General features: G+C 29.3%; 1 protein-coding gene across 1 annotated transcript; it reads left to right on the plus strand.

Moving 5' to 3' along the window:
* Positions 1–11,583: 11,583 nt before the first annotated feature.
* Positions 11,584–14,476, plus strand: LOC124844330 (transcription factor LAF1-like). Its single transcript, XM_047321243.2, has 3 exons — positions 11,584–11,875; positions 12,579–12,708; positions 13,634–14,476. The coding sequence occupies exons 1-3, from the start codon at positions 11,740–11,742 to the stop codon at positions 14,235–14,237; spliced, it is 870 nt and encodes a 289-aa protein (XP_047177199.2). The 5' UTR covers positions 11,584–11,739; the 3' UTR covers positions 14,238–14,476.
* The last annotated feature ends 441 nt before the right edge of the window (positions 14,477–14,917 follow it).

Raw genomic sequence — 14,917 nt, forward strand, 5'->3', positions numbered from 1 at the left:
AAGACCCCTACCTGCACAGCTCCATGTAAGAAAAAACAGCAATATAAATTTGTTTAAAAAATCTAAATGTATTATATATTCTTTTAGAATAGTGTACAGTTGTAGTTATAATTATTATCATAGTTAGTTATAATTATTATCATAGTTAATAAGTACTTGAAATAGATTCAAGTAAAATGATAATTATGTATATAATAACTTTTTAATAATAAATTGTTAATTTATGTATTATAATATATCTAACAAAAATTATATTTTTCATGGTATGACAAAGTTTATAGAATTATTTAAAACATACCTGCAAGCCAATTTTATTTATTTTTTATCTCTTATTTATAATGCTCTTTTGATTGATCTATGTTATTAAAATAAGAATCAGTGGTACTTAGTAATCACGGTATGAAAGCTTATTTGAAGGGCCTGTTTATTTCATAGCTTAATTCAAACGGTTAGTATCTTTTAAATTCAAAATTTCTTTTGTAATAACAAAGGAACAATAACAATAATAATAATATTAAAAGATTTTAATGGTAGAAATTAAGTTTTCATAATTGATTGAAAATATTTCAAACATTTTCATTTTAAAATATTTTCATTAAAATCAGCCTATGTTAGTCTTATGTAATTTGTTATACCATTATACTAAAATTATGACAATTGTATTCAAAATCCTATTCAATTTTCATATCAATATATTTTAATCATAATATTGTAACAAATTTTCAATATATGTCAAAACTCATTAAAATCCCCAAGTAGTGGAACTCAGATGTTAAGGAAAAGGGTTCAAATTTTTAGAAAGTGGAAGACAGGTGGCTGTAGGAGACTGGACCGATCGATTTTAGCAGGAGGTATTTAAGTTGAGATTTTCAAATTCGGTCCCACTTTCTACATGCACCTTTCTTCTCCAAACTGCTGAAATCCATTTTCTCCTCCTTCTCTCTACAATCTCCACCTTCTCTGTAAGAAATTCTCATCTTTTCTTCTTCCGATCACCACTCAGGCACCGTTTGAACTCTCCCGGCGTCAAGGGCTTTCGTTTAAACCGATCAAGTGGTGGTTTCAAGCCAGTGAGTTACTTTCTCCTTGGAACATTAGTTTTCTGTCACATGCAAACCCATATTTTTGGTTGCATGAGTTTATCCACTCATTCTGAGTATTTCTAGTCTTTTGTTTGGTTTAGTTTCACAAATCGTGACTGTAGGACTCTAAGAATTCTGGTGGTGAACTATTCTCTGCAAACTGTGAGCATTCGACTAAGCTTTAGAGGTAAGGGAAACTTATAATTTAATTAAGATTCTCGTTTGATGATTGTTTACTTGCTGGAATGATGTTATGTTGATGATTTGGTTGATGTTGAAATATTGCATGTTTGTTTGGAAGTGTTGATGATTGATGAAAGCCATGAAATGGGTAGGAATATAGTCTGAGAGTGATTCTGTAATAATCTGCAAAATTATGTAAACTATAACTGAGAGTCATTAATGACCGTTCGGTTTTCCTTTGTTGTGTTCGGTCTTAACTGGATTATCCTTCTAAAGAGACTTTCAGTTAATGACCGTTCGGTCTCCTATTGGTAGGTCGACACACTAAATATTTAGTTATGTTTAGTTTTCTATTTTCTACTTAGTTATCAACCTAGTCAGGGTATTCAAACGAGTTAAGTAATCCACATCGTTTTCAGTATGTGAATAGATGTTAGGTTGTTTTCGTGGTCGGCCTTGTATATTTATATTTGCTAGAGCGTTCAGTCTCTACAGTACTAGGTCATAGACCTGGTGCTCGATCTCAGTAGTACTCGGTCTTATAATATTCCTTAATATACTTACTTTAGGTATTAAGAGTGTTCGGTTAAAATCCAAAGCGTTCGGTCCAAGTTAATAGTGTTCGGCGAAAGCTTGTAGGGTTCGATTTAAGTTCGCGGTTCTATCAAAAGTTATTATAATTTCGATTAAGTCTAAAATCCTATGTATTCTTTAGTATTTGTTACCTTCTTAGGATTCCGTACTGTTCTGTAGTAACTGTCGAGTTACAAGTAAACGTTCAAATATTAGCAAGAGTGTTCGGCTGATTATGAGCCTTATCTCGCATGGACTGATCGATCCTATTTTGTATATAAGTGGAAGATCGCTCGGTCTTACACTGAGTGTGTTGTTAGATTAGTTTTAAAGGTGGTCTTTCGTTCAGTCTTGTTTTGGAGATGAGAGTTGTCTTTCTTAATTTAGTTTGAATGTGGTAATTGATAGAGTATGATGATATTGGAAATGTGATATGAATGAAATGATATGGATGTAAAAGAGAATTCCAAGGAGGAATATCTCATGAATGGTATTGAAATGGTAAAGTATGAATGTGGACAAAGCTTAGTTGGCGTTTATCCTGATATTCCGTGATTACTCGTTCTCACGTAGAGAAGGGTAACTCATGTGTGGGAATGGCAGGAGGTCCTAGACCATAAGGTAAATTTGGGCGGAACGGACTAACCTCGGGTGACAACTGTTGAGGATATCCCAGTTATTACACCACCCGGGTGCAAAAACATCGTAGCTACACAAAATTCATACAGTCCGAACAGTCAGAGTAAAGTAGTCGGTCATTGCATGCTTTGACGTATGATTTTGGTTGGAAATGTATGAATGGATGTTTGCAGGATTGATTATTTGATTTGTATGAACTTTATGTGAAATAAATGTTTTATAGAATTAATTAAATTACATAAGCTTACCCTATTTCCTGTCTTGTCTGTGTTGTCCTTTCCGTTGTCGTTTTCTATTGCAATGATCATCCATGTGGATGTGAGAAGAAGGAGAAGAGTTGCTGGAAAAAGCTCTGGTAGAAGTGGAAGTGAAGGCCGAACCTTAGAATCGTTCGGTTATTATTGTTGCTTATGTTTTGTAGAACCGTTCGATATAGGTGATTTTGGAAACCGTTCGGTCTAGGCGGTAGAATTGTAAAGTTTAAATTCTGTAGTATTTTGGTAAGGCTGTTGGGCCAAAACTGTACTTCTTAACCTCAGAACTGAACTGTAATACCTCAAAACTGAACTGTAATATTGTTAATATGTAGATATTTTAAATATGATTTTATGCTGTATTTTTGGGATGTTATAATAAATATATATATATATATATATATATATATATATATATATATATTATCTTGATATTTACTTTTGTAATTTTTTTCTTTAGAGAGTTTTTTCCACACTGTTTTAACAAAGACAACATCAATTTTAGTAATAAAATAGTCTTTAGGTCTCAGTCATTTATTTATACTATTTTTTAATAATATATTTATTATTTACTTACTCATATTAGAATGTTTGACGCTCGTTTACTAAATTTTTTATTTACTCATATTCTCAATTTTTTTATTTGCATAACTTTTTATCAATTAAACAATTTTCATTATTTTTCAATATTTCGGATTAGTTTGATATCTCCCATGTACTTTTTATGTTATTATAGTCTTAATTATATATATTTTTCTTTTGTACATTGTTTTTTAATAATATATCATTTTTTTTTCTTTTACATAGTATCTTTCAATAATATATCAAATCATTTCTAGGACTAATAATGATAATTTTCAGCTTTTGATATTTTTATTTATTTATTTTTTCCTTGTAGAATTTTATTTTTAATGATTTTTTATAATTACTTTTATTTCGTAATTTTTATAAGGGACCTAATCGAGAACATTTACCATACGAAGATCTACTTGAGACGATCCTACAGAAATAGAGATGTTCGAAAGGATTAAACCTTCTAAAAAAATGTAATTTGACATCCATAATTGTATAAAGATGTTTTATTTACCAAAATATTATAATTTAATTTTATTATTATGAATTTCAAAAGGTAAAAGATGTATGTGAAAATTCCAATTATTATTAGTTTAAATTTTTTATATGAATTTTTATTTAAATAATTTATTATAATTTTTATTTAAATAATTTATTATAATTTTTATTAATATATGAAATAAGATATTTTATGATAATTTAAAAGAAGAAACATTTGAAATATTTTAAAACTTGACTATTTGTTTTGTTTTTATAGTTTTATAAAATTATATTGTATTTTATGAAGTTTGTTTGATTAACATTTACAAATTATTAGTTATTTTTGCTGTTATAAAATTTTATTTATTTGTAATTACGTAAAACTTTTCATAATGCTTACTGTGTTATCTAAATGTTGTGATAATCTGATTTGAAATTTGTATAACTATTATTTGACATTAAATATGTTGTTTAGATAAAATATTTGATTATACCATGTTTTTTTTTCGTAAATCTTTTAATAAAAATTAATTAAATGATATGAAAAGAATAGAAAAATAGGTATAGGAATGGGTAGAAAGTATCTTATGTTGGGTGAGAATGTAAAATTTGTTATACTTTTTGCTTACGAGGATATGGAGATAGGCATAATTTTTTATTTCGGAATGGAAATGAGAATGATGATGTTTATGAATTTTTATTTTGGGACGAGGATGTGATAATGAAATCCGTTTCAATCTCATTTTTACATAATTTTAATTCTTTGTAAAATTTAAATATATTTTATATATTTAATACCTTTTAAAAAAGGTATACATCTTTTTAAGAATTTCGACATTTTCAAATATTTGTTGAAAATCCACCACTGTAATTAATATAAAATTTAAAAGATAGAAGCTTGTTGGAAGGATTTTACATAATAGAGTTTTCATAAAAATACTATAAGAAAAAACAAATCTATTGAAGAAAAAAAATTGTCGTAATAACAAAAATTTGTTAAATAGAAATAGTTACTCTAACATCCCAAAAATACAGATTAAAACTATATATTAGAATATTCACATTCAATAATAATTCAGATCAGTCTTACACTAAAGTCGAACGTACGCTTATGGCCGAACGACCTTACAAAACAATACAAAAATATAAAGTTGTACAGGAGTACAGTTCTGACCGAAAAGTTTACAAAAGAAAATACCGAACGGTCATACTTAACAAAAGGGAAGGTGATCGAACGACCACCTTAATATAAACTAAACTACTGACCGAGCGTCCTATGGTTCGGTCTTAACTTCAACCTCAACTAGGTTTTCTTCCTCCGGCGCCTCTTCCAGCAGCTCGTCTCTTTCTGCTTACATCCACACGGATGATCATTGCAATGACAAGACGAACGTACAAAACAAGACAAAACAGGAAACACAAGCTAAGCTTAGTTAATTTAATTCAGGTATAAACATACATTTCACACAATCAAACACACTAGATAAATTTCATCATACTTTTCATACAAAGCCTAATACTAGACTAAGCGTCCGGACTGTATGAAATATGTGTAGCTACAGGCGTTCGTGCACCCGGATGATGTAGTAACTGGAATGCTCTCATCACCTGCCACCCGAGGTTAGTCTTATCTGTCCAAATTAACCATAAGGACTAGGACCTCCTGCCGTTCCCACACATGATCTACCCTCCTCTACGTAAGGACGAGTACTCACGAAACATCAGGATGAACCGCCAGCCTAGCATGACCACAGTCATACTTTACCAATTCCAATATTTATCCATGAGTCGTTCCTTCCCGGAACGCTCGTCCATAATCCAAAACATTTAAATCCATATCACATTCCTTTCGTCTTTCATTAATAATCATCTCACTTAAACACTTCTCAAAAATCCATAAGGATACCAAATACTGAACGTTCAACCCTAACTCAACGAGACCAAACACTTGAAGCGAGACCAAGAGATCTCTAGTTCCAGAATAGGTTAAGACCAAGAGGGTTAATATCGGGTTGAGTAGAAATCCGAGTACAATCATATGTAACAAGAACGACTAGAACGAACGTTACTTGTAAAGTGAGCCAATTAGATGAACTAACTCTTGAGAGCTCCGATCGAACACCGAAAAGACCATGCCATGTACTAAGGCTCTAGGCCGGAACCAATGGATGTAGACACTTCAAGACATTAAACGAATAATACTTAGAAGAATTCATATGAAGAAACTGAACGCTTATGAACTTAGCTTATTTGAGTTTAGTATCAAGAAAACCGAATGCCAATCAATGACCGAGCACGGTAAAGAGAAAACTCTATTGAAGTTGGACGAACGCTATTTCCATCAAGATAGATTATAAAAGAAATGAGTACGAGAGCTTGGTGTGAGACCGAGCACTACTCAGTACGAGCGCTTGGTGTAAGACCGCGCACTACTCAGTACAAGCGCTTGGTGTAAGACCGAGCACTACTAAACTTATATTAGAAGATTTAATAAATATAATAAGATACCATTTGGAACAGTGTTTAAGAACAAACGAATATATACAAATACATACATATATACTTAGGTTTATAAACGAATACCAAGAAACAACTATGCTTGGCCGAACGCTCATGCATACCATTACGAAATAAAGATGTTCGTCCTCAACTAGGATTCTCCCCAAATGAAAGAATCCCATTTCAACTAAGTTCACTAGAAAAACCGAACGGTCAAGGACCATTCAGTGACGAACGTACACTTTCATAGGGAAATTTCATACCAGAATCATTTATATTCAAACTCATTTCTCAACATATAACTTCATAATTTCATACATTCATATCATAGTCAATTTTCATACTTCATACAATCCATATCATATAATTTTCATATATTTCATATATCAGAACATAGCACAATCATATTTCATTTCCAATCATCAATTCAACGAACATTCATGCAGCACAGTAAACATACAAATTAAATTAAATAACCTTCCTTACCTCTGAGCGTGAACGAACGTTCCTAGAGGCAGAATTAAGGCTCGCTTGACTACAATTCCTTCTACCCTCACGTTCAAAAATTCTTCAAACTAACCAAATAATAAAAGACCAACAATGGCTCAGACAAGATGAAATCATGCAACCAAAACTTGGTTTGCATGTTCCAGATAACTAACGAGGACAAAAAGAACTTACTAGTTCAGAACTCGAAACCGATCGGTTCAAACTAAAGCTCTTGACGCCGGAAGTGTTTCTACGGTGCCTGAACGGAGATCGGAGAAGAGAAAGGGTGAGATTTCATAGAGAGAAGGGAGAGCTTTTTAGAGAGAAGAAGGAGAAATGAAAATTTCAGACTTTGGAGAAGAAGGTGCATGCAGAGAGTGTGACGTAAACTTTCCAAAATTCAGTTTTGCTTAAAACGAACGTCCACTCATCTGCTGACACCTGTATTCCACTATCTGATTTCAGGATCCTCTCCTCTTGACACCTAGCGTCCGTTCAGAGGATTTTTGGATACGTTTTTAATAATTCTGACAGTTACCTTCGAATTTTATGATCAAAATCTAATGTAAGAATTTTAGAATTATTTTTTGATGAAATTTATTGACCTATATCTAACACCGTCGAATTAGATGAATTTTATCAATAACAAAAATTCTAAATTATAAACAAATTTTACTGATTTATAAAATTTATTAATAAAATTTATTTTTTAACAAATTATTTTTCGGTCAATAAAATTCAATCAATAATTACATCATTTTTTTTAACGAAGATATCTTAAATTTAGGAGATATTTTATATGATTTGAGTAGACAATGAGAAGAATATGTGAACCACCTGTTTTTTAGATGTAAGACCGCGTGACATGTGTGGAATATTGAATAGATATTAACAATGTAAACCATAATAATGCAAAATAACACTTCCATCTTTTCAGATTTTAAAGTTGAATAACAAACATAATCCAATTTAAAGTTGCATCTCTATGATAATGGTGTGGGTAATATGGAATCACAAATATAAAAAACTAAAATGTTTGATATTGTATTATTTATTATCGTCTTTTATATTCTGGTTTTGTAACTTTTATCTTTACAGTCTCACAAAATTATATATTTTTATTCTTTATCCATATCTCCACTAACATATCAATTATAGAGTTAAATAAGCAAAACATGTTGCATATTTAATAAAAAAAACTGAAAAAAGTACGAAAGTCAGAATATTGTAGTATTCAAATAGCCTCATTCATGTAATTAATAGAAACTTGAAGGACCAAAATGATGAATTATAATACTAGAAAACTAAAAGTATAATTAAACTAAAATTTGTTATGTTTATATCTATTTAGAATAATAGCCGGATTACTTCACTCTTAACTAAATTTTAACCAAGTCACAGTGAAAAACTTATTTAAAAAGTTGATTTTGAAGAGAAGTTATTCTTATTTGAATGTTTTATTGTAAAATTAACAGTAAAACTCTCGCTAATGATTGTTTCTTTTAAGCTTTTTAACGAAAAGTTAATGAAGTTTTCTTATCATTTTAAGCTCATATAAACTTAATGCTCTTACTTGATAGATTCTAACATAACTTTCATAAGTAGATTTTAAGTTTAACTTAATTTTATAAAATTGATTTATAAAATAAAGTTTACATTCACTTATATATTATAAATTGGTTATACAATTTCTAATATAATTATATTTATTTTAAGAAAAATATAATTGAAATACATTTTATAATTGCAATAAAAAATACTTAAATGTTTCTATTATGAAATCTCGCTCTTTAAAACAAGCCACAATTTAAGTATGTTAAAGAGATAATACTAAATGTTAAATTGAAAGTAATTGCTAAATATTAGAAAAGTATGCCATTAACTTTTTGAATCATTTCGTTTTTAAGATGTAGAGATATCACATAATCAAGACGTTTTTTTAATATTTGCAATATTAAAAATTATCCATTTTTTATAATCATTGCTTTTAAAAAATTATACACAGAGCCTCACCACGTGATTTATTTTTATAATAGTAGATTATCAAAATTAATGGTATAATGTACTAAAAGTAAATAATACTATATTTACTGACAATTTAAACCCTTTTCTTATAATTTATCTTATTTCAAAGGCTCATATACAAAAAGTTTATTGATTTTTATAAATTGTAACGATTACTTTGCCTCATAATTTCCAAAAATTCAAATATAGAATTATGCAAATCACAATCCAATAAACTAACAAATACTAACAATTATCGATTAAAAAAACATTCCAAATGAACTCCTTAGACTATGAAATAGAATGCGTGTTATAAAACGTAAACAAATCGTGATCAATATTTGACTTATATCAAATTTCTTAACTCGTGTGTCTTAATTCTCTTAAAATAAGACTCGTGTGCCTTATTATTTAAAGAAGTGAAAACAAAAACCTACTACTTCACAATAACTTAGCTAAGAAAATAAAGAATGATATTTAAAAGTATATCTTATTGCAGAATATTGAAAACCTTTCATCTGTATCAATATCAGTTATTATAATTTTTAACTTCTTTTGATAGTCAAGAAACTCATTTAGATTTTATTTCATAAATTAATTATAATTTATTTATTAATAATAGAAAGTTTTTTAAATATAAAAAAATTAATTTATAAAATGCTGTGTAACTTAATCCATTAATATAATAATTAATTATTTATGATATTTATATTAATTATTATTTAATGATTTTCTTATAATAATAATTGATGAAATAATCATAAACTTTTATGTAACTAGGAATTATGAATGCAGAGTCAAATCTTCTCCTATACATTATGACAATCACTAGCTAGCATAAAATTATTCTTGTGTAATAAATTATTTGTAGGAGCTGGTATTTATGTCTGAACCTGCATACTTCATCCAATCATGGATGAGAAACACTCCTTTTCTTAGCAGCATTAACTTCGTAATAATATTTTGATTTGATGTTTGTATAAATATATAATGAAGGAATTTCTTTATACCAAATACTCTTGTCTCTTTCTTTGTGGCATCATGTTCCATAGCTGCATGTTCATTTCTAGTCCTATAATTAATCATATTCCATCAAGTATATTAACCTAATTTGGTCTCTTTTTTTTTTCATTTGTCATGTCTTCCAAACTAAGAAAGATATATTATCCAATTCTACTATCCGACACTGGTAAAAAATGTAGTTGTTAACATACCTACAAGACAAATGCATAAGAAAAACAAGATCTCTGTCATTCTTTGAATGATTAACATGTTCAAGAATTTCAATGATATTACAATACCACCATACCAAAAATGTGATTAAAATAAAAATCCTATCATCTCAAATTAGTGCAGTTTATTAATGCTGTGCTATTGGATAATTCAAAGAATTGATTTTATTCACAAAATTATATGAAAAAATGTTTAATAAGTTTTTTTATCATAATATTTGAGGAGTTTATTTAATGTGATTTTTTAATTTTATTTTCTTATATCATTTTATTTAAAAGAAATTAATGTTTTTTCGTTAGATTGGTATTGATATAATTGGGAAAATAATCACATCTTAGTGATTCTGAACTTCTTAAATCCTTTATTCTTTTACTGTGGACACGATAAAAATAAATTAGAGAAATTCAGAATAATTAATATACAATCATTCTTTCAAAAGTGTGTTTAGATAAAATAAATATTAAATTAAAATAAAATATTGAAAGATCACATTAAATAAATTCCTCAAATATCAAGAAAATGATTAATTAAGAAAAAAAATATTTGTTTCTTACCTTCGGTGTAAGATGAAACACTTTTTTTTAACATGCCACAACGCAAACATGCTATTACTAAATTGTGAGACATGAATTATAAATGCATTATGCAAGTTCTTTAATCCTTTTTCATAAGACTTTAAGAAAATAAACGAAAAATGAATAAGGGGTATATTTAAACGGCTTTAAAACACTTACGAGAAAAAAAATTGTTTTTCAAAATTAAAAAAACAATTTCTTTAAAACTTTATTTTTTTATTTTATATACAGATTAATTTTAGTTTTATTTTTCTATCATAAGTGTTTGTAGAAAAGTTTATTTAAACAAAATCTATATAACTACTTTCGTAATATTCAATATTATGTTAATCGGTGGTGGAGATCACTGACAATGTACATGAAAATGTTTACTTAATTAAGCCTCGAAATTATTGAGGTTCAGGAAAAAAAGTCTCCTCTCCATGTTTAAAGGAGACAAAATTCGCATTAACTAAATAAATTTAATATGTAGATGAAGTTTGAAGATTCTTCTCTATCTTCAACAAGGGCTTCTGCATAGAATAAGATTTTGATATTAGGTAAGAAAAGAAACTAGACATTAAAGTACCTGGTGAAGGTTTAATTAAATTACCAGGACAATGATTTCTTCGAAAGTACCTGCAAATAAACATGTTTAAAAATGGCCATTTACAAAAAATAATCATGTTGCATTTGGGGGGTTTTGAACTGTGAAGTATACTTATTTTGATGAATGATTGAGGCCGAAAAAATTGACAAAAAACAGTGATACCAATGGTACAAAACTAAGCCAACAATTTCCAACTTGGTACCTTTCTATTGAGGTAGAAATAGAAATGGTTTCATATAACAGAATATATTATTTTAAGTTATCATTCATGGAGGGTTTTCATATACTTTGTTTACATATATTTGTTTATTCTGTGTCCAAGTTTCAACTCTTTATTTTTGCCATAAATTATGAACATGTACTGCACAATCACACATTTCAATTGCATTATATATATCAGTCTGCTTGTGCACTATTTCAATGCCAAATATTCTTTCCCTTCTCTATTCTTCTCTATTCTTCTCTATTCTGTATGCCTGTTTGTTCTCTCTTTAGTTCATATCTTCTCTAAGGAAACCAATCTTACCATTGAACTCAAATTCTGACAAAAGAAAGAAAGAGGAAAAATGGAAAAACAGCCATTGGAGAAAGCAAAACCAAAATACAGAAAAGGGTTATGGTCACCTGAAGAAGATAATAAGCTCAGAAACCATATCCTTAAGCATGGTCATGGATGCTGGAGCTCTGTCCCCATTAAGGCAGGTGAGACCTTTTTTATTCCTTCTGATCCTTTATCCCTCATATCAGTAACATAGTCATGATCCTTTCAAATTAAGAAGCATTTATTGGTTTCTTAGTTGAACTTGTTTAAGTGAGGTTTGGGAAATTCAAGTGGTAGACTCTCACATTAATTATATATGAAAAAGTTGAATAAGATATAAGAAAGAAGATTCACATAACTTATTGTTTTAAGGTTTTCGGTTGTAGATAAGGTTAATCTCTTGTATGAATTGGATTCATATATTATTGATGTATGCCATTTTTTATCGAAAGAACCGTTTGTGAGCAAGTTGAAATGTGGACATATGCTTCATTGTCTTTGTGGCAGTAACAAGGTCTAGTGAAGTGAATTAACAGTTTAAGAGTTCAGACATTCTTTAGCAGAAGCAACTTTAAGAACTTTGTCCAATCAAAATTCAAATTACAAGAGTTGAAATGTGGTTATAAAAGTTCAGAATCTTCATTCAGACAACCTATGTCTTTTTCATGCTTCTGAGTAGCAAACTTCTATGTTTCATAACTAATTAGAAAGGCATTTCGAGTCAACATTACACTTTACCAGTAAAAAGGTGTGAAGAAGATATAATATAACTTTTAATATGCTTTATTTTTGCAATATTTATAAAGGGTAAATTTGTATTTATTTTATTTGATGTTTACTTACTAACTTCACTTAAATTTGTAGGCTTGCAAAGAAATGGAAAAAGTTGCCGACTAAGGTGGATTAACTACCTGAGACCTGGATTGAAGAGAGGAGTTTTCAGCAAACATGAAGAAGATACAATCATGGCTCTTCACCACATGTTAGGCAACAAGTAAGCAAAATGTTGAACATTTTAATTATAATGATTTCTAGTTTACTTGCAACGTTCAAGTAAAATAAGTAACTTCTCTAATATTTTTTAGTTAGAATAACGACAATAACTTAGCTACCTAATAATTAGTGTAAATTGACAAGTCAAGGAAAATATTTTCTTTTCTTCTAACTTTTTTCGAGGCATTAAGTTATACAATGTAATTGGATAAGCCAGCTAGCTATTTATATTTTTATTTTTACTTTTATTTTGTAGAAGCAATTGGGTCCTATTTAAATACTATCAAAAGGGGAAAAAAGGATAGGATGGTCAAACCATGAACTGGCATGGTTAGGAAGTTCAATTTTTAAAAGAGGGAGAGAAGAGAATGTGTACATAGAAGGACAGTTTTTGTAGTATTTTATTCCCTTCACTTAATTTAAATTAATTTTTTCCAATATTAATTGTTTTAGTCGTCTCCATCATACATTATTAACAATTTATTAAATATTTTACACGCAAATATGTTTGTGTATTCTTTCCCCATGTTTTGTTTTGATACGGAATTATTCTTTATAATTGTGGAGGGCATTTTAATATAGTTTAAGGGACATTGTGATCTTAAAAATTCAAAGATCGATATTTTATTCTGCATTTATAAATAACCTCAATTTGAAAAAAAAAAAACTGTTTCATTTTTTCCTACTATAAACTTCATTATATTAATTTATGTGTCATAGCTTCATTCCCCAATTTTATAAAACAAAGTCAACATGAACCATGTTTGACATCTTTAATTGCTTTCAACTGTTCAAAACAAAACCTTATAGATTAATCACAAGGAAGGTAAAATTTTATTGCAGTTCTCTTTGCATTTTCCTATTTCTTTCACCAAATTTTATTTTATTAATAGAAAATGCTGAAAACAAGTTGTTATATTGGTCAGGTGGTCTCAAATAGCACATCATTTGCCAGGAAGGACTGATAATGAGATAAAGAATTACTGGCATTCATATCTGAAGAAGAAAGTGATGAAAACTAAGGAAATGGAATCTGATAAACAAATTGAGCATGCTAGTTCAAGTTCAGACACAGTGGAAAATTCACTCTCTCCACAGAAACTTGCAACTCAAGATCCAAGTTATGCATTGCTACAAAACATGGAAAAAACAGCAACACACTCTGATAACTTGTTCTCTCAAAGCTGTGACTTTTCCAAAGAGGGTTGTCAGAGTTCCCTACCAAAACTCTTATTTTCTGAGTGGCTTTCAGAGGATCAAGTAAATGGTGCAGGCTCAGTGAATTCTGATGATTCTTTGGTATTGGGAAATGTATTTGATCAAAATTCATCTTTCCAAGAAGCTATAATGCATTTGTTGGAAGGGAACTTTGGTGAAGAGTATCATAATAGTCTAATTCACAGTTCAACCACTGAGGTATACAATTCACAGCTTAAGCCATCAAATCAAGCGGATGGAAGTGATTTCATTCACTGTATTCCCGGGAATGATTTATGCAGCAATTTCAGCCTAATCAATCGTGCTATGTAAGTACCTGGAAGATGTTTACAAGCTGCTCAAAAAGGAAGAATAATTTGTAATTAGACATACAGAAAACAAGACAAATTTGATCATTGTAAAGTTATACTTCTAATTGTTTGAATTGTACTCCTACCCCACACAAATAAATTCAGTAAGATAAGAAAAATGTGCATTTCATTGTGATTTTTGCGGTGTTGTTTAAGCATACTACTCATGTATATTTGCTTCAAATCAATCTAAATATTGTGGTCTTCAATGTTCTTTCTCCCTGGAACTGTTACACGATTTATATAAGAATTTTCTTTAGGAAACTCATTCTTCTTTCCCTGCAAGGAAACAGGAGTTCAGAACTACACACAATCAGCACACTCTCTTTTGATCACCACTTATTTTGAGAAACAGAACACATAGCAAAATAGTTCCAACCATCAAATTCCTACTTAAATTGTTTTAGGATTAGAGTAAGAAATAGATTTAACCTCACTACAAAACATTAATTAAACTTTATAATTACCTTTTAAATATTGCATATTCATTTTTAGTCAAACATCGAGTCGAGTCTTCTCCTAACTTAAAGGTTGACTCAAGTCTATTTAGATCAAAGTTTTAATTGAGTCGATTCAGGCCAAACTTCAAACCAAAACAAAAATTGAGTTGAGTTATCAAAATCAAAAATCGAAACGAAACCG

Source organism: Vigna umbellata, chromosome 4 (assembly GCF_029865625.1).
Source record: "Vigna umbellata cultivar VRB3 chromosome 4, Vumbellata_1.0, whole genome shotgun sequence".
NCBI classification, from domain to species: domain Eukaryota; kingdom Viridiplantae; phylum Streptophyta; class Magnoliopsida; order Fabales; family Fabaceae; genus Vigna; species Vigna umbellata.

Excerpts from the sequence above, each read along its gene's own strand:
- LOC124844330 (XM_047321243.2), top strand. The coding sequence starts at position 11,740 with ATGGAAAAACAGCCATTGGAGAAAGCAAAACCAAAATACAGAAAAGGG. Across the intron at positions 11,876-12,578 it reads CTCTGTCCCCATTAAGGCAG|GCTTGCAAAGAAATGGAAAA; the intron begins GTGAGACCTTTT and ends TTAAATTTGTAG. Across the intron at positions 12,709-13,633 it reads CACCACATGTTAGGCAACAA|GTGGTCTCAAATAGCACATC; the intron begins GTAAGCAAAATG and ends TATATTGGTCAG.